This window comes from Canis aureus, chromosome 35 (genome assembly GCF_053574225.1).
Source record: "Canis aureus isolate CA01 chromosome 35, VMU_Caureus_v.1.0, whole genome shotgun sequence".
NCBI classification, from domain to species: domain Eukaryota; kingdom Metazoa; phylum Chordata; class Mammalia; order Carnivora; family Canidae; genus Canis; species Canis aureus.
This window is the reverse complement of record NC_135645.1, coordinates 17,656,041-17,676,670: the sequence shown is the minus strand read 5'-3', so window position 1 is coordinate 17,676,670 and position 20,630 is coordinate 17,656,041. Positions and strand designations below refer to the sequence as shown.

The window sequence follows — 20,630 nt, the reverse complement described above, 5'->3', positions numbered from 1 at the left end:
CCCTAGGATGCAAGTGTGCCTGGTGTGTTAAAAACATAGTCAAGGCAGAATGAGAGAAGGGGAAAGTAGTAGAAGAGGTCAGAGAGATAATGAGGGACCCAATTACGTGGCCTTTGTAGGCCACTGTACAGACAATGGCTTTTACTAAGTGTAAAAAAAAAGTATGGGTTTATTATTGAAAATTAGAAAAAAATGCCTGTTTCAATGAGGTCGACATTATAAAAAGCCATGTCTTACAGGCTGTGTGGACAGCCCTGCCATCCTTTGATCTTGACAGTTGCTTCATCCAACTGCATATTGCGTTTCTCCTTCCTGAAGGAGAGCTGGGCAGAGCTCCCAAAGCAGCACAGAGGTAACCCTCACTAGACCAGAGCATATCTGCGGACAAGGTTAAATCAGAGGCTCCATTCCTCCCCTAGAATCTCTAAATGCTCACTCAGTTTCAGTGACTGATTGATCATCTCAGTTGTCCCTCCACCAGGCTGCTGGGACTGAGACTCACTCACAGCGAAGCAGCACATTCACTTACCATTCTCACTCCATAACTTTGTCTTCTGTGCTTTCAGGTCATTTGCCAACTGAGTCACTTCATCTAGTTTTCCATTTGCTTCATTCAGGCGCTCTTCATACAGACTACAGAGCTTCTCAGAGTTAGCCTATGAGTTGAGAATGAAGGGTTGGACAGGGGTCATAGAGTCCATGATGAATTAATTAGCTGCATAAGAAAGGGAGGTGTGGCTCCTGGGACCCTTGTGCTCTCCTCTGCTCTGAAAGACCACAGCTAACATTTTGGAAACTGTATCTTCTAATTTCAGCAAACACTATAAATTCAAGTTCTGGGCCTTTAAGGGGCCCAAACTTCTTAGGCTATAGGTGTCATATAGGAACCCAACTCTCTGGGTATTGGGACACTCCAGAATTCTTTGTTCTTCTGAAGAAAGGAACATGCCAAATACTGATGAAGTACATAATCACTTCCTGACATTATATTATATATTTAACCATTTTTTTCTCTCACTAGAATAGGTTTCATGAAAGTAGAGATGCTGTTTGATCATGGATAACCCCTCAGTGCCTAGAATAGTGTCGAGCACATTCAAGAAGCTCAATAAACAACTGGTGACGTTCAGAGGAGGGAGGAACAGGGGAAGAAGAAGGGAAATCCAAAGGGCTGACCAAACAGTATAGGAGAAAGTAGATAGACCTGAGCTTAATAATGGACATTTGAACTGTCAAGGCAACTACATCCTCTGGGTCACTAAGGCTGCAGGCTCGAGGTAACCCTCTTGGGTTAACACTTCATTTCAAAACTCCAATTTCTCAGAATGGGCTGTTTGTGCTTAGAGAAAAGGATATGCCGTTCGGCCTTTGTATTTCTACCTAAGTAACCAATCTAACCATAAGATTTCTGCCACATTCTGGAAACTAATGCTAGTGACATTGAGACTCAAGATTCTTAAACAGGGGACACCTGGGTGGCTCAGTGGTTGAGCATCTGCCTTTGGCTCAGGGTGTGATCCTGGGGTCCTGGGATTGAGTCCCGTATGAGGCTCCTCGTGAGGACCCTCTGCCTGTGTCTCTGCCTCTGTGTGTCTCTCATGAATAAATGAATAAAATCTTTAAAAAAACCAGATTCTTAAATAGGATAAAGAGCTGCCTGATGCAAAATTGTTGTATCCCCCTTTATCTAGCTGTAATTTGCATCCTTCTTATTAATATGGTCAGAAATAACATTGATGGTTCCATAGTTGCATAGTCCTATAGGTAGCTGTTTGTTTTGCTCTTTACATATATTAAATCTCAATCCATTCAATAGTCCCATGAGATCTGTTTCTATGATGAGTGCTGTGGAAAAGGAAGAATTAATAAAGAAAAGACTACATCAGTGGCATTCCAAGAAAATGGTGATGTGTATAAAATCTGGTGGTGAGCCTAACGGTCTGAATGTCAACCTAATTTGAATGATGTAGCAATGGCCAAGGACCAGGAGCCTTTAAAATATGCCACGTTTAGTCCTCTGGGAAATTCCTGAATCAGCAAAAACCTTGGAGACCTCCAGCTAGAGCCAACTCTGTGTTGAAGATTATTTTCTTCAAGCTTACACTAGTTACAATTCTAAACTCTCCATGAAAAACTACTGGATTACATCTTCTTATAACCCCAAGGCAGTATACGGTGCTTGACACAAAATAGGTACTTAATAAACATCTAAGACAATCAAATTATTGCTTTAGTGAAAGACTGGCTAACATGCCCACTAAAGTTTACTTAGAGGTCATATTCAAACTTTCCTTATAAGCCCCAGCCTCCAAATTTACTTTTTAACTTGGTCAAGGTATTATCCACTGATCAGCAAACAAGTGAAGAGCCAAATCAGATTCATGCCCATTTAGAGGCTGAAGAGGAATATCACATAGTTCAAGCTCGAATATGTTCCATAGCACACCCGGGTTTGTTGGTGATTGTGTAACCAAACTTGGTAGAGGTCTGATGGCCAGTTTCTCATACAATGCCATCAACATCATATAGGTTAGAGCCCTGATGCCAAATGCCAGGCACACTCAATTATCCACACTCTCCACTGGCTACTAGAAAAAAGCCATAGTAGTGATGAATGTAGCCATCTTTAGATGGTCTGAAAGTTCTAGTTATATTTTAAATGTTGAATAGGTTTGCTCTCACTCCTAAAAATAATTTGACAAAGTTGGCACACTCATTCTTTTCATCAAGACATCCCTTAAGAGTTCATACTGACTCTGTTTTATAAATGAGAAAATAGAGTCAGAGAGGCTAAACACCTTGTTCAAATTCACACAGCCAGGGAGTGTTGGAATTGGGATTTGAACTGATAATGGCCTGTGCAGAGGCAACGGGGAAAAAAGCTAAATACTAGATTCTGAAGTATCTGTTATATGAAGTAGGAATGACAAAGGGAATAGTACATTGACATCCTCGTTGGCTCCTACTGTCACGAATCCTGAGTGCTGGTGGAAACCGGATAAAGATATGATTGCTGTGTGAACCATCTTCATTTTATGTTGTCTCCAATAATAAATGACCCATTAACTGGGACAGGAGGAACACATCCAGGTGTGAGAAATGGCACTTATGTTTATGGCCCAGAATATTCTATGCTATGCACCTGTTTGCTGGCGGTGAAAGAACACAGAGCTCTATAAGACAACTTAGTCAATGGTGTGTGGAAACAGCAAGCAAAGGAGCCAGAGAACCCCCAGGTTTTAAGAGACTTGTGTGTAGTAAAGCCCAGCTGGGGTTCTGCATATCGGCAGAATAGGCAACCACCTGGGCAGACAGAAAAGAGACTTGCTCTTAGGCATAGCTTCAAATGGTAGGTATTCCTAGGCAATGTTAACCATTGGCAGATCATTTTCAATTTACAATATATTTTTGTAAGCAGGATCCACAAAAGACATTGCAATTGTTTTTCTAAGGGTAACCTACACAGGGATGTACCATTCAAATGGGTTGTACCTTCAAAAGAACTTCAAATTTAAGCATAAGGACAGGCACTAAATTTTCATACCAGGAAAGAAGAGGTTAATGGAATAATGTACATTCATCTTAAAGCTGATTCTTAAAATGCTGCCTAAAAATGCCATCTCTCAGAAATGCAGGAACCAATGGGAATTCAAAATAATCAAGATAATTGTGAGATTGCCTATAACTTCTAAATTTCCCTGGGCTTCTCTGTCAGCATAATATACTCTTTAAAAATGCTTCAGCTTCCACTGTACCACTGAGTATTGGCATTCCTGGCATTATAATTCAGGAAAAGATGAAATAAACAATTCAAGAAAAATTTTAGCATAATGTATATGCCTATGAGAGTGAACAGAATCAATTTATCCCACCAAGAAATATTTAAGGCAGCAGCAGAATGCGGCCACCCACCAACATAAACAGAATTGGGAGTCGAGGCTCGTCTCTACCATGACTGTGTGACCTTGAGTAGTCATTTAGCCCCTGAGCCACAGAATTCCCAAGAGACATACGTAAAAGTTAATGCTAATACTTGAAGACGCAAGTTACGCATATCATGTAGTGAGAGTAAAATAAGACCTGGTTTCTGCCTTAGAGACGCTTTCTATTTAAGTAGAGTTAAAAGACTATATAATGCAGTAATCCCAGAGGGATCCCAAAAGTGCTACAGTACTTCTGAAACAGATAAAGTTTTAATATGGAAGGTTGAACTTGAGCATTCCAGGAGAAGGCTTAGTTTGGAAAAGGCATATTGGTGGGCAAAGGATATTTGGTGGAAGGCAAACATTCTAACTTGGCTGAAATAGAACGTCCATGAAACAAAGTAATAGAATCTAAAATTGGCCGAGCAGGCTGATTCAGATCACAGGTCATGGTGTACCTTGAAAAGCAGCAGTTTGAAGTTCACTGTTAAGCAGGGATGTGATTCTATAAAGCTTGTCTAGAAATATTCATATAGATACTATATAGGATAAATTGAAAAAAAGAAAAACTCAAGGTGAGAAAGATAATCTAGGAAACCACTTTAATAATCCAGTTAAAAGGTAATGAAAGTCCTACCTATTTGTGGGAATAGCATAGGAAATTGTAAGACGGTGAAGAATTGGCCTGCTACGAGAATTGACTGGAAAGCAAAGAACAAGAGCGGAAATAAATAATTAGCTATAGGCTTATAGCCTGGGTGATAGGAAGAAACAGGGTGCCTGTGACGGAAATGTCCAGAAGAAACACGAGATTCAGAAGAAGGTGATGAGTTTGGTTTTAGACACGCTAATTTGAGGAAAAGAAGACATTACTGATTTTGAAAGAACAACCTAAGAGAATACTCTTAAGAAAAGCAGGGGAAATAAAAGACACTGCAGGGGTTACAGGAGCGAGGAGGTAGTGAGGTGTACACATCTGCTGGACTTAGCCTCGAAAGATGAACCCTCCATGAACCACACTCTCTGGTATTCACACCTTGTGCAGATTCCCTACCCTGTAAATCACTCCACTGCATGGTAAGTCTGCCTCACTAGAATTGTTGCAGCTCTGTCTTGGTCTTTTATAGTACTTGCTCTTGTGCCTAAATTACCTCGTTAAGAAGCCCAAGTCCCCCATGGTTGCCATGCTGTGAGGAAACTAGCCACATGACAGATTTATGCCTAGGCCCCAGTCATTCTAGTTAGTTGTCCCAGCCCAGGAACCAGACATGGGAATGAACAAACGTTCAGATGACTCCAGTCTCAACTCTCATCTGAGCTAAGTCTGTCAACCCTAGAACCAAGAGAGATGATAATAAATTGCTGTTCTAAACTACAAGATTTGGGGATGATTTGTTATACAGCAATAGATAAATGGAGCACTACTCTTCGGTCAAGGAGACAGAGGCAGATATGGATAGACTTTGTTTTCCTCCTCCTGGTATCTGAGGAAAAGTCTTTCCTATTTTGATTTGTTTTTGCAATGGGTGAATAATGGTTACATGGAAAAATATTTTATTCTTTGGGATGAGAAAGAAAGAAATGGATGAGCATAAGAAAAATATAAGGTGAAGAGAGAAGGTCTTGATCTTATCAGTTGGGTCTTACCATTTATTGAAAAGGATTTAGAAAGTCAGGGTTAGAATCTGAGGGAGGATTTTGTTTAAAATAAAACAGAAAGTGATTTAGATGAATAAAGAACTTCTGAGAAGTGATGGAATTCTAGAGGAAATTGGAAAGTATGAAATTCATATCTAATTAGTATGGATTTATGGTGAACCTATCAACAGTTTTATGACTGACTTCCTACTAAGATGTGCAGAAACAGAAGAATTCCTGAGATTAACAAGAGGCACAGTAGATTATAAAGAGTAAGGACTTCTGGAGGCTCATTTGGGCTGAGGAAAGCAATTGAAGGCTACAGGGTACGGAGAAGGAATGCTTTCATTGCTGAGAGAAAGATGAGTCCCAATAAAAGGCAAAATACAGAAGAGACAGAGGAGAGAAGACTTAAATCCTTACGAGATTTATATTCTAAGATAATTGGGGGTGGGTTGGCACGGACGATGGAGAGAAATAGAAGGAAGAGCAGGGTGGTTGTGTTTCTTTCTACTTAATATGGTTTTTAAAGGGAATTAATGCTAAATATTTTAGGAGCCACTCAATCTCTCTAAAGAAATGCTGTAATTTTTTCTGGCTATGGTACATGCAGGTTGAGCTTTACTGTTGGTTTGTCTCTTTTCCAGATACCTGTACCAATTCTGCTCACAAGGAGAATGTGATGCTGGCTACAGGCATACCTCGGAGGTACTGCAGGGTCTGTTCCAGACCACTGCAATAAAGGTCATACCACAAAGAAGCAAGTCAGTGAATTTGTTTCCCAGTATACATAAAAGTTATATTTACACTATATTGTAGTCTATTAATTGTGCAATAGCATTATGTCTAAAAAATCTGTATGCCATAATTTAAAATGCTGGATTGCTAAAAAATGCTAATCATTGTCTGAGTTTTCACTGAGTCACATAATCTTTTTGCTGGTGGAAGATCTCGCTCAACGTTGATGGCTGCTGACTGATCAGGGTGGTGGTTGCTGAAGGTTGGAGTGGCTGTGGCCATGTCTTAAAATAAGACAATGAGTTTTGACACATCAATTGACTCTTCCTTTCATAAGTGGTTTCTGTGTATCGTGTGATGCTGTCAGATAGCATTTTACCCACAGTAGACCTTCCTTCAAAATTGGAGTCAATCCTCTCAAATGCTGCTAGTGCTTTTAATTAGCTTTATGTAATACTGTAAACCTGTGTTGTCATTTCAACAATCTTCAAAGCATCTTTATTAGGAGTAGACTCTGTCTCCAGAAACCACTTCCTTTGCTCATTTATAGGAAGCAACTCCTTATCCGTTAAAGTTGTATCATGAGATTGCAATCATTCAGTCCCATCTTCAGGCTCCACTTCTAATTCTAGTTCTCTTGCTATTTCCACATCTTCAGTTTACTTCCTTCAGTGGAGTCTTGAACCTCTTAAAGTTATCCGGAAGGATTGGAACCAACTTCTTTGAAACTCCTATTAATGTTGATATTTTGACCTCTTCCTATGAATCATGAATGTTCTTATGTAGAATATTCTTAATCTGGAATGGTGAATGCTTTTTAGAAGATTTTCAATTTACTTTGTCCAGATCCATCAGAATCACTGATGGATCTGTGGCAGCTATAGACTTAAAAAAATGTATTTCTTAAATCCTAAGACTTGAGAGTCAAAATGTGTCCTTGATACACAGGCTGCAGAATGGCTGTTGTGTTAGGTATGAAGACAACATGAATCTTGTTTTACATCTTCATTAGGACTCTTTAGTGACCAGGTGCATTGTCAATGAGTGGTAGTATTTTGAAAGGAATCTTCTTTTCCAAGCAGTAGGTCTCAACAGTGGGCTTCAAATATGTGTTGTCATTCAGGCTTTTTTAATTTCTACAGCACAGGCAAAGTAGATTTAGCACCATTCTTAAGGGTCCAAGGGTTTTCGGAATGGCAAATGAGCATTGGCTTCAACTTTAGGCCCTAACAAGAGAGTTAGCCTGCCTTTGAAGCTGGGCATTGCCTTTTTCTCTCTAGCTATGAAAGTTCTAGATGACATCTTCTTTCAATAGAAGACTGTTTGGGTCTACATTGAGTTTCTTTGTTTAGAGTAGTCACTTCCATGAATTATAAGCTAGATCTTCTGGAAACCTTGTTGCAATTTCTCCATCAGCACTTGCCGCTTCACCTCGAAATATTACAGAGACAGCTTCCTTCTTTAAACCTCCTGAATGAACCTCTGCTAGCTTCAAACATGTCCTGTAGCTTCCTCACGCCTCTCAGCCTTTATAGAAGTGGAGAGTTAGGCCTTTGCTCTGGATTAGGTTTTAGCTTAAGCGAATGCTGTAGCTGGTTTGATCTCCTATCCAGACCACTAAAACTTTTGCCATATCAGCAATAAGGCTATTTCACTTGCTTATAATTCATGTGCTCACTGGAGTAGCACTTTTAATTTCCTTCAAGTATTTTTCCTTTGCATTCACAAGTTGGCTAACCATTTGGCACAAGAGGCCTAGCTAGCTGTCAGCCTGTCTTGGCTTCCAACATGCCTTCCTCACTAAGCTTAATCATTTCTAGCTTTTGATTTAAAGTGAGAGATGTACAACTCTTCCTTTCACTTGAACACTTAGAAGGCATTGTAAGGTTATTAACTGGCCTACTTTCAATATTGCTGTGTCTCAGGGAATAGAGAGGCCTAAGGAGAGGGAGGGAGAGGAGAACGGCCAGTCGGTGGAGCAATCAGAACACACATATTAATTGATTAAGTCTGCCATCTTATATGGACATGGTTCTTGGTGCCCCCAAACAATTACAATAGTAACATCAAAGATCACTGATCACAGATCACAATAAATATAATCATAACGAAAAAGTCTGAAATTAATTACCAAACCATGACATGGAATGAGAAAATGCTGTTAGATAAATGGCACTAATAGACTTGCTCCACTTAGGGTTGCCACAAGCCTTCAATTGTAAAAAACCACAATATCTGTGAAGCACAATAAAGCAAAGCTCAATAAAATATTTTATACTTGTATTTGTTCTGACTAACTTAAAGGAAGCCTTCTCTCAAATACCAGAAGGTAGGATGGCCATTACCTATGATCCGATGATACAGGCATTTGATGTAAGAGCTTATACTATATGGATTAAAGGGCTCAGTGAAGAAAGAACATGTGGTGAAACTTCCTTCTAAGTGCTGGCTGGTCAAAGAAATGCCAGAGAAGATGGAGGTGGGAGGAGGTCTCTCCTCTTAGCAAAGCTCTTTGTGTCCACCATTCACTGAGACAAACACAAGAGTGTCTGAGCCACCCCCAAGGAATGCTCCCAACTCAAAGCCATTCTTCAAGAGAGACACACAACTCATAACTAGTGGCTTCACTTTTCAGCCTACCTATTTATGTCATCACCAGAAAGACCCGCAAGACATATGGACTGGAACTCCAATAAAACCTGAGGCTCCTGTCAGGCTACATTCAGGTAATAGCCATGTGACCTTAACAATGTCAACCGAGATTAAGCCTGGTCTAGTCTATCTAAAGAACTATAGCCTCCGTTAGCAAATACCTCAAGTCACCAATCTTGTTTATTTTTCTTTTTCTTTCCCTTTCCTACTTACTTTCATGTTCTGAAGTCCATAAGGTGGACCTGGGGATGTTTACCTTAGCTCTGGTCATCTGTTCAACATTGGTCAGGAGGTCATCCACTTCTAGCTGCAAGTCATTCTTGTCTTTTTCTAATTTCTGCTTGACCTGTTGTAAATTTTCAAGTCGGCCCTGGAGTTCAGCCAGGCTGTCTGCATGTCTCTTCTTCAAAGAGGCCGAAGTTGTCTCGAAGTGCAATGTAGCATTTTCCATGTCTCGGCGAAGCTTCTGGAATTTTGTTTCCTGTTTCTTAGTTATGTCCAGCTGAGCCAAACTGGTGTCTCCTGCCTCCTCCAGTCTCTCGTTCAAGTTTTCCAGTTCTTGAGTGAGGTTAGCTCTCTCCCTCTCCACCTTGGCTCGAGTGGTCCTTTCAACTTCCAGTTCCCTCTTTAAACCTTGTATCTGTACCTGCAACAATAAATAATTTTGACTTTTACTAAGCACTTGTAGCATATTTTATATTGAAGAGTTTACTGAATTTCTGTACATTTCTCAACACTAAGAAAAGTCATTTTACAAAGAAGATAGAATACACAGAAATTAAGTGGTTTTCCTCAAACCAGTACAAAGACCAGAATTCAAATGTGCAGTTGCCCCAATCTTCCAGTACTTGGTGATGAGCATCTTCATTAAATTCTATACATGGACGGGAAAGTACAGTAAAGAGCACTTTCCAAAGCAATAGGAAACATTTTTCATATAACAAGAAAAAAATTTAAAGCAAGTTAATAAAAACTAACACGATGAATTTTATATGCAATATTTACTCTTCTAGAATTAGCTGACCAATCTCAATTATTGTGAACTTGCGCAAAAATATCTGATGGATAGAATGAATATCTCTGAGTCCAAGCAACTCACTCACAAGAAACAGCACCAGTGTAATTTTACACATAATTCTGACAAACTTGGTGATTTAGCTTCTTAGTTAGCAGGTGACTTCAAGTTACCAGGAGATCTGAAGTAACAAATTAAAATCGGTGGAGGAATGCGGGCTGCTACCGTGAATGGTAATCTGATACCATTAGAGGCAAAATTATTACATAAAGAAAATTAGTGATAAGAACTCTCAGAGCCCAAAACCCTTTTAGCGTAAGGGCAAATGGCTCTACAAATCTCGATAGCGTCACTGTGGTTCAGGGAAGCCACTGATATTCATTAACTATCACCTCGTATAATTAGGCGTAGGTTAGGATAGGGGTAGAAAAGGATAGAATCTATTTTAGAATGTGTTTTCCTTTCCTTGAAATGAGAAAATGTGGATTTCTAGATCATGCCAATACGTAGGCTATCAGATCTGTAGATGAGTTGTGACAGAAAAGGCGCTAAAAAATGTATGACTTCTACATCCAAGTAAACACGATTCCCTTCCCACTAGTTATTTTGGGATCCAATACCTTTATCCCAAACAATACTATCATTAAACCAAACATTTCTGAAGTGTTTCTTCAGAAATAATCTTCAGAGCATTTTTTAAAAATCATCAAGGGAAGAGTATTCGTCTCTTGGATAAATTGAAACTTCTGAGTCTTTTTATTTTGGATAAAGTCAAGTATCATTTGAAGACAAGCCTGGTGAATATGATAGATAATCACTTGGAGATTAATATTGTGTTTGAAATCATGCCTATAAATCAGTGAGACTGGCTTTCTTATTTGGTTCAAAATGTCTCAGAAAATAATTATCAGAAAGAGGCTCAAAATTATTTTGAGTAATGGCTACATTACTGAGATAAATTTTTAGCTCCAAAGGAAAAACATCTATCATACAGATGTATATGCATACAGCATACGTAGGGAGTTGGATATGTGTGTGTGTGTGTGTGTATCCGTACATATTTATGTTACTCTAGAACATGGTCAAATAGTATAAAACAGCCACATGATCTAAAACTTATAAATAGCTTCCCATTATCAAATAATGTTTTGAGACTACAAGTAGATATAAAACAGATTTTCGGCACAGAAATAGAATTGCCTGTTAATCACAAAAACTAATCATTATAAAAAATTAAATTGCTAACACTGAACGCTTACCATGGATCAGGCTCTATGCTTACCACTTAAATGTTCCGTTGCATTTAATAATATTAGCTCAAAGTTGTCAGGAAGATTAATAACCAAAAAAATAAATAACCGAGGCTTTCAGCACAATGTTTGGTTCACTGCAAATATTCAACAAATTATCTATGTTGTTATTATGATAAGAAAGCCGAAGTTGAAAAAGTAATTTTCCTGAATCACATTATCTGGGGAATGCCACACTTTACCTTCTTAACCACTGCTCTCTTCTGCCTCTATCCATAGTTGGCTAAGGGTCTGGATCCCCTGGCAAAGCGTTTGTTATCCCCCATGAATCTATATACAGCTACCCACAGGTATTTGAATAAACAATCACCTGAAGCTCTTTAACCATGTTCTGAAGCTGAGCCACCAGGCTTCTCTCCTTCTCCACCTTCGAATTCATCTGATTCATTTCTAGTTCTTTCCTGTGAGGGGAAAAATGTATTAAATGGAATTGTTGAGATTGATAACGTTTGGCTTAAATATTTTTAAAATTATAGTAATGGCACATGAATTCATTCTCATTGTAAAAATTCAACTATTATATTTCTATCTGGAATCTTCTCAGCAATAACACCCAATCTTTGTTCCTTCCCTACAGGTAAACACCAGTAGCAATTTGGTGTGAATCCTTCCAGACATTTTTCTAAGTATTGACATACGTTTGTGTTTATATATTGGTAGAAATAGTTTCACTTTCTTTACTGTGAAAGGCATAATGTGGCATCTGTATTTATAGTTCTATAACTTATTTTTAGCCCAATGACACTTTAGGGGTGTTCCCATGTTGGCCCACACATAAATTATTTCATTTAAAAATTAACTATGACATACTACTCCATGACTTAGGCATGCTGTAATTTATTTATCCATTTCCCTATTAGTAAGAACTTAAGTTTTCCCCAATATTTTCCTTCTATAAATAACACTGTTCATATAAACACTGTCCATGCCCCCTTGTACACATGTGAGCGTTTCCTTAGAGTGGATACTGAGCAGGGAATCTCTGGGGCAAGTGTAAGTGCATGCTTAAAAATATATAACCCTGCCCTTTGCCCTCCAATAGCAGTTTGAGATTCTTCTTCCTCATTTACACTTAATATTAGCATACTTCTAAATTTTTCCTAGCCTTAGAGAAGTTAAAATGTTTTTCTTTTTAATGTCTTTGTTTAACAGTAAGGCAGCATCTTGTCAACTATGAGGATTTAAAAATGGTCCATAAACCAAATAATCTACTTGGTGGTGTCTTTAATCATTGGTCTGCTAGGTTGTTCATATAATTATTGAACTATAGATTTCCTGTTAGTATACTTATTTATTTTCTGACGTCTGCTGCAAATATTTCTCGCATCTTATATCACTTGTTCTGATTTTACTTATGCTGGCATTTGCCACTTAAATGTTTAAATATTTTATATCATTAAACGTATCAAAATATTCTTTTCCGGTCTCTGGCTTTTGACACTTAGTCAAGAAAACTTAACCTGCCATTTTCCTAAGACTTATCACCTATATTGTCTTCCAATGAGTTTTGTTGTGTTTATTGTGGTAAGAACATTCAACATGAGACCTACCCTCTTAACAAATATTTAAGTGCATAATACGGTAATGCTAACTATAGGCACAATGCCGTACAGATTTCTAGAACTCAGTCATCTTGCATAACTGAAACTGTCTACCCATTAAATAATATCCCTATTTTCCACTCCCTCCAGCCCCTAGCAATCACCATTCTAATCTGTTTCTATAAGTTTGACTATTTTCGATGCCTCATATAAACAAATCATGAAGTATTTGTTTTTCTATGACTCCTATTTCACTTAGCATTGTATCCTCCAGGTTCATCTATGGCGTCACATATGGCAGGGTTTCCTTCTTTTTAAAGGCTGAATAATATTCCACTATATGTATACACCACATCTTCTGTATCCATTTATCCATCAAAGGACATTTAAGTTGCTTCTATATCTTAGGGATTGTGAATTATGCTTCATTTTCTAATGGTTTATAGCCTTGTTTTTACACTTAATTCTTTAATGCAACTGGATTTTGTGCATGTGACTAGTGAAAGTTAAATTTCTACCTCGCATCTCAGAAAATGAATAGCTAATAACCTCAGCATCATTTATTAAGTACTCTCTATCCAGTCATCACTGATTTGAAATGCTTTCAATGAAATACGTAATACCTTTATCATGTATTAAGTTCTTATATATACATAGGTCATAAGTCCATTTAGAGGAAAAGTTTTAAAGTTGTACCTTTCTGAAAACACAGATTTCTAAAATGCCAGAGCTCTTTGACTTACGGCCTACAAGGACATGGAACATCATTTTCACTTTGCTGAACTGAAACATCATCTTAAAATTGAATGCTCCCCTGAGCATCCTCTATCATGGTTTCACCATTCCATACATTTATGGGATTACTTATTTCTTCTTTTTCCAAACACCTATCAAGTCCAGTAACTTCTTAGAATATTAATCAAGCCTGAACATGAGCATGTATCATGGCAACTCATGCACACAGACAGAAAGACCAGGAGCTCATAGCTGCTCACTTGACTCCCTTCTCCTTGTGGCTCCAGTGATGGATGTGCTCCTAGCTTTACCCTGACCTTACCTCACTCTTGGGCCTCGCTGCCTCCCGCTCTTATTTGATCTATTCCCAATAACTTGAAAATCCCTAATGGTTAGAATTAAGTCTAGCTCAGCAGGGGATGACAAGAGACAAGAGGAGAAAGTCCATTTCACTAATGAAACTAGACTGAGGGGCTGTCTTGCCCTGAATCCAAGGGAGCTGAAAGCTCCACTCATTTTGATTGTTATGTTTTGCTTTAAATTTTAAAATTTAGTATTTTTTAGGGTAAATTACTTGATAGAAAAAGCTACACAAATAACAATGAAGTTAAATCTGGCCAACTTTTTAAAAGTGATCAGAGGCTTATGTTGAACTTTATATTAGAGATTGTTTTGTTTTGTTTTTATTTATTTTTGCTTTATATTTTTGTTTTATTTTTACTTTTTATGCCATTGCACTCATCATGAGTAAAAGAAGTAAGCCATTTTTATTTTTGGACTTGTATTTTGGACTTGTAGCCTCAAATTTCAATAATTTACATCTCATATGCCTTACACTTTTCTTTCCCATCTGCTAGTCAGATACCTTCTCACTCATCATCTTCTAGATTATGCACTGACTCTTTTTTACAACCATATAATAAAGTCCAGCAAAAAAAAAAAAAATCATTTCCTAGGCTTGTTATCTTCCCCTTCAGGTCTTAAGACATCTGGCCCTGGAGTCACAAGGATAAATGAATGAAGAGCTGTTCCTTCCAATCTAAGGTCTTCCCGAATGTCAGGTCAACAGCAAGGTGGCTTACTCGCTCAGCTTTCCTGCCAGCTGCAGCTGGCTGCTCTCCAGGTGCTCCATGCTCTTGCGGTGCAGCTCAAAATCGCCCTCCAGTTTGCTCCTTTCCCTCTCACAGTTCATTCTTGCTTTTCTCTCCCGCTCAAGGGCACCCTCAAGCTGACAAAAAGAGGTATTATTTAGCCAAATACATTGGTGAAGTGTATACTTTGCTAGATGTGTTCATTAACACTTACCTTCTGGGAAAAAGAAAAATGCACAGATTACGTAAATGTTGCCCAGTGATGTAGATGCTTTAAAATAAATATTGTGTGCATCGATAAGACAACAAAAATCTAGAAATTACGGCGATGAAGGACAACTTTGGAGATCACGCAGTATGAGCTCTGTCCTAAAGAAGGAGCCACTAATAAATAGCCAGTGAGCCCTTGTTTGATGGTTTCTCACTGCTGGGAAGCCTACTTCTTCAAACAGCAGCTCATTTCATGGGTGGATAAGTCCATTTACTCAGGAGTGCTTCCTCCTAAGAAGCCAAAATATTCTCTGTAAATTCTTCCCATGAGTCTAAGCTCTGTTCCCTGGAGCAACACCAAGCAAATCTGTCTCCACGCAATCATCTATGAATATGAGGCAGCTGATTTCACAGGCCCTTTCGTACACATCTCACATGGCATGACTTCCCTATCTCCTTCACCACCTTGGTACCCTCTTCTCATCCATATCATGATGTCATACCCTGGCTCCCCACCAGGGTGGTTGGAATGTCCCAGTGTTTTCTGGATTAGTGTGGTCAACAATACTGAGGTTGGTTTAGCAGGAGGCTAGAGAACACATACAATATGGCTGTTTGTTCACTGATATATTGATATGTTTACTTTTCAGCAAGAGAAGCTATTTTCTGTAACCAGCAAAATACAGGAAATTCAAATAGGAGGATGAGGAGGGAAGATTTCTAGAAAGAGTATGTAAAAACCTGAGAGCAGATGAACTCCAGGAGAGACCGAGTGTGTGTTTGTGAGAGAGCGAAAGAGCGAGCGTGCGCACAGAGTAAATCCTCAGACTGAGGCTTTGTGAGACACACAATCCATGGAAATAGGAAGAGAATTGAGACAACTGATAGAAAGGCATGAGGAAAAAGCAGCAAATAGTTTAAGTAAAAAAGCCAGACCACCCTTGTCAGGATTTTATAAAGGCTAAGCTTTTGCAACTTCGAGAGCGAATGCATATGCTCTACCAGCTGAGGAGGGAAGGAAGAATGAGGAAGCTACCACAAAGGGTGGTTTAAAACATCTTTATTTCCCAGGGTGTTTGGAGCAGAACAGGGACACCACCTTTAGAATCTGCCAAGTATTTTTCCAAGTCACAGCTTGTGATTTACATATCTTTCCATTATAAATAAGCCTCAGCACAGCACCGGAGACACAACAGGGCCTTTCAACTCATCTCTCAACACTAGTGTCAAGTAGAGAACCAGCTTGTCTGTAGGGCAAAACACCAGGTTCTGCAGGGGCTACAGGAGACAGTCAGTCACCTGCAGGGGTAACCCTTTATGACTCCTCTCGATGCTCTTCCCCCACTGCCCAGGGTTGTATGGAGGTTCTATTTAAAAACTGATTACACGCAGGGGCTTCTCATGTACTGGAGTGCTTCTGTGTACATCGAGAAACAGATAAACCTCTGTTTCCAAATAGTATCCAAAGATACAAGCCATGCTACTAAGTTTTCCCCAAATTGTCAAGATAAATTAAGTAGAAATCAGAGGTTTGGATAGATGCAGATGGCTCACTAGCCAGACACAGCGCTACCTACCTCATCTACTTGCTGTTCCAACTTCAACTTGGCTTTGCTCAGGCTGCTGAGTTTCTCCTCCTCTATGTGCAGGTCATCCAGTGTTTGCTGATGGGCCTCCTGCATGACCTTGGCTGCTCTGGTAAGTTTGCTGATATCCTCATTTAGAGACTCCACTTCCTCCGTCAGGTTCTTGACCTGTGGGATGACGACAGTGACAGTAGCATTAGAGTTTCTACTGGGAGGGTGGGCATCATGCTAAGGGCCATCTTGTGTCTTTTCTGGTACAGTCTCAAGAGATATCCAAGGTCATAAAGAACCAAAGTTAGCCAAATTCCCAATCTCCTGTTAAAAACTCTAAATTCACTTTTTCTTACACACACACACACACACTCACACACACACACAGTATGTGTGTTAAGGAATGGGGTATTCTGGTTAAGCAGGTATCAGGATAGCTCATTTGATGGCCAGTTTTCAGTGTGTTGTATTGTTATATAACAAGAACACCACTAATGGTAGTTTTCTGAGTACTCAGGGGGCACATAGCAATCTTGTCATGTCTCAAATCCTGAGAGTGGCAATGAAAGAAGAGTTCCAGCTGTTAAAATATGCAAAAATGGAAGCTGGCTCTATCAGGCCCACACGCTTTTATGAAAGGGAACCAACGGCACAAGAGTTGCTATTTAATCTGCCAAAATTACAGTGTCATTCCAGAGACCAGTTGTTCATCAGAGGTCGGAAACGGACTCCTCAGCTAGTTTCAATTCATACACAGATGCGCAAGTTAAAATCCTCAAATGAAATGAACGGAATGTCAAAACCCTTAACTGGAATTAACATGACATCCTCAAGGTCGAACTTCAAATTAATCACAGAGCTAGAGGTTCAGACACATCCCAAATCACCTTTCAGTAAACTGCATCACGATCACTCTCCTTCCAGACAAGGATACTCAGAGGCCCAATGAAACTCTTCTGGTCTTTCCACTAGATTTCAGATGTAATAAGACTGAAACAAGTGAAGATGTTTCATTTGGAAAATTAAGTGCGGTCCCATAAGTTCGAATTGGAAATTTGAATTGGGACAGCACACAGGTCATCCGACCCTTCGTTTCATGGTGGTTCCGATTGGGCCTGCTGTAAAGCTGCGAGCCACCGTGTTCATTCATTTAGGCTGAACAAGTCTGATACTGGAACCTGATGGGGAGTGGGACTGGGGCGTCCAGGCCCCCCTAACATTATCGAGGAAAGTACCTTGTGCTCCGTAGCACACTTCTCCTTCTGTGACTTCACCAATATTGTTTCCAGGTCATCGATTTCTTTCTTCAACTCGGAACATTCATCTTCGAGCTTCCGCCCCCTGGCCGTCAGCTCGGAATTTATCTCCTCTTCTTCCTCCACTCGCGCAGACAGCACCTTGACTCTGGCCTCCAGCTGGATCTTGGATTTAATCAGTGACTCACACTGCTCTTCAACATTTGCCAGGGTCTCTTGCTCCTGCCATGATGAGGAGAAAATTGTTGCCAACAGCTGGAAATAATTTATCAGCTAGGCGAAAATGCTGCTTAACGCATAGCAAAGAGATAATTGCCTGCCCTGTGACCAGTACTTTCACCTGCCTTCCCTCAGCAGGTGAAATAATATTCCCAGTTCCCTGATCCTATTGTTGAGAAGTGGAGGAGTAGCTTGTGCTTGGAGGTGCTTTTGATCTTTCGGGCCATTCAGTAGATTAGATTACCTCTTCTAAAGCACTTAATAGAATCCTGGTGGCCTAAAGGAGCTAACATGCCTCCAAAAATCAGTGGCATACTGCTTAATTCACAGCGTCTGGAAGCATCCACATGGGCATAGAGTTTGAGGTTGATATCTGTTCAGAATACAGTCTTTTAAGAAAGCAGTGTTCCCTCAGATACTAGAATATTTATATTATTGTAAGTGCCCTGATGCACTTGTTTTATATATGTATCTTCCAACAAGTAGAGTTGTATATTTTTTTATTTGTAGGTTGAAATTTAGAATTCATGAATTTTACTTGCAGGTTACTAACTAGATTTTACTATTATTTCCAAAGAAAATCTTTTCCTCAATGATTCTGTCAGTGGTAAATTCCACAAGTTATACACCGAGTATAAAACAGTCTTTGTTTTTATCCTTTCAAAAATACTGCCTCTAATTCTCCAGTGAGTGACCCATTGTTCCTGTGTTATGGGTCAAGTAAAAAATGAAAGGGTCAATTGCCTTTTTGCTACAAACATGCTTTATAACTTTGAACCCCTCTAATTTGTCTCTGTTCGAGGCTAAATAAAACCCCTTCCTTGTAAGCAAGTTCTTAATTACAGTAGGTCTCCTTGCAACATAACTTCACATCTAGCTCCATCTTCCATCTCTAGACCTTATCATCCATTCTTTGCAATATGCCACTCGATTTATTTTTTTAATATTTTATTTATTTGAGAGAGAATGTGGAAGTGGGGGGAGGGGCAGAGAGGGAGAGAGAAATAATTCTCAGACTCCCTATTGAGCATGGAGCCAGATACAGGGCTCAATCCCAGGACCCTGAGATTGTGACTTGAGTTGAAATCAAGAGCTGGCTGCTCAACTTACTAAACCAGCCAGGCACGCTCAGTAATTTATTAACTATCTATTTGCCTGGCTTCAGTTGTTTGAAATGTAAATTGGGGTAGTCACTCAGGAAAACAGAATGGAGGTTCCCCAAAAAGTTAGAAATAGAACTAGCCTATGATCCAGCAATTGCAATACTAAGTATTTACCCAAAGGATACAAAAATACGGATTCAAAGGAGCACCTATACTCTGATGTTTATAGATTTATCAACAATAGCCAAATTATGGAAAGAGCCCAAATGTCCATCAACTGATGATTGGATAAAGAAGATATGGTGTATATAATGGAATATTACTCAGCCATCAAAAGAAATTTTGCTATTTGCAATAACGTGGGTGGAGCTAGAGAGCATAATGCTAAGTGAAATAAGTCAGTCAGAGAAAGACAAATACCATATGATTTCATATGTAGAATTTAGGAAATAGAACAGATGAACATAGGGGAAAGAAAAAAAGAGAAACAAACCATAAGAGACTCTTAACTAGAGAGAACAAATTGAAAGGCTGCTAGAGGGGTGGTGGGTGGGGAATGGGCTAAATGGGTGATGGGTATTAAGGAGAGTATTTGTGATGAGCACTGGGTGTTATACGTAAGTAATGAATCAATTCTACCCTTTAAAAAAAAGGATTTTATTTATTTATTTGAGAGAGAAAGAGTAGGAGGCAGAGGGGGAGGGGGCAGAGAGGGAGGAAGAAGCAGACTCTCCCCTGAGCAGGGAGCCCAACATGGGACTCAATCCCAGGACCCTGGGATCATAACATTTAGCCCACTGAGCCACCCAGGCACCCTCAATTCTATTCTGAAACCACTATTACACTATATCTTAACTAGAATTTAAATAAAAATTTGAGGAAAAAAGAGAAGAATAAGGCAAAATTCTAGGCCATTGATTTCTGGCTAACTGTTGAGAATGGCCATCTGCCCAACAAATGGGGCTCAAAGAGGCACAGATGGGGAAGGCATAGAATAGTAAATCTCCAACATCACTGAGGACCAAAAGAAAAGGGATAAATTCAAAACAAACAAAAATGTCAAAGCAGGAAGCATCTATGCAGATCAGAGTAGCTTTCAATGTTTGGGAAATAATGGGAACATTTGATCTTAGTTCACACCAGGTTGACAAATAGAATGCTTATTTGCTCTATTCCATTCAGCATGTGTACTGGACCTGTCACCATCACTGAATGAAGAAGACAATCCAATCGACCATCATTGATCCCTTCATTAAACATGACAGCAGGACTTGGGGGCCAGCTGAGCAATGGTGTGGCAGGTTAACAGTAGGAACATCCTCTCCCTGATGGCAGTTATTCTCATGTACTCATAACATTAATTGGAATGGGTTCACTCAGTTCTGCAGTATTTTAAGTGATGGTTTTAAAAGAATCTTTGTTTATTTGATCCCTACTGTGTTCAGCTGTGTTCCTTAAAAACAAATAATAATAAAACATATCATGGCTTTGTCAACTTTAAAAATCTCAGTTACAATTTGAACCTCTCTCAGCTTTCCTAGGTTTGCTCAGGAACTGGCTTCCATGCATTTCCCATGCTTCCCATACTGATCCTTTATCATGTATTCCAGGCTTTTACCTAC

General features: G+C 39.3%; 1 protein-coding gene and 1 long non-coding RNA gene across 2 annotated transcripts in view; one reads left to right on the top strand and one right to left on the bottom strand.

Moving 5' to 3' along the window:
* Positions 1 to 20,630, bottom strand: part of MYH15 (myosin heavy chain 15) — a 149,456-nt gene that overhangs the window by 61,711 nt on the left and 67,115 nt on the right. Inside the window, exons 23-28 of the mRNA XM_077884155.1 lie at positions 17,666 to 17,908; positions 16,431 to 16,607; positions 14,635 to 14,780; positions 11,587 to 11,677; positions 9,208 to 9,597; positions 530 to 656 (exon numbers count right to left, since the gene is read on the bottom strand). Of these exons, the coding sequence (XP_077740281.1) occupies positions 530 to 656; positions 9,208 to 9,597; positions 11,587 to 11,677; positions 14,635 to 14,780; positions 16,431 to 16,607; positions 17,666 to 17,908 (1,174 nt within the window). The remainder of the gene's footprint in view (positions 1 to 529; positions 657 to 9,207; positions 9,598 to 11,586; positions 11,678 to 14,634; positions 14,781 to 16,430; positions 16,608 to 17,665; positions 17,909 to 20,630) is intronic.
* Positions 4,351 to 20,437, top strand: LOC144305374 (uncharacterized). The gene is made up of 4 exons (XR_013372399.1): positions 4,351 to 5,000; positions 6,209 to 6,325; positions 16,503 to 16,551; positions 20,191 to 20,437. It is a non-coding gene; the product is annotated as an uncharacterized LOC144305374 (long non-coding RNA).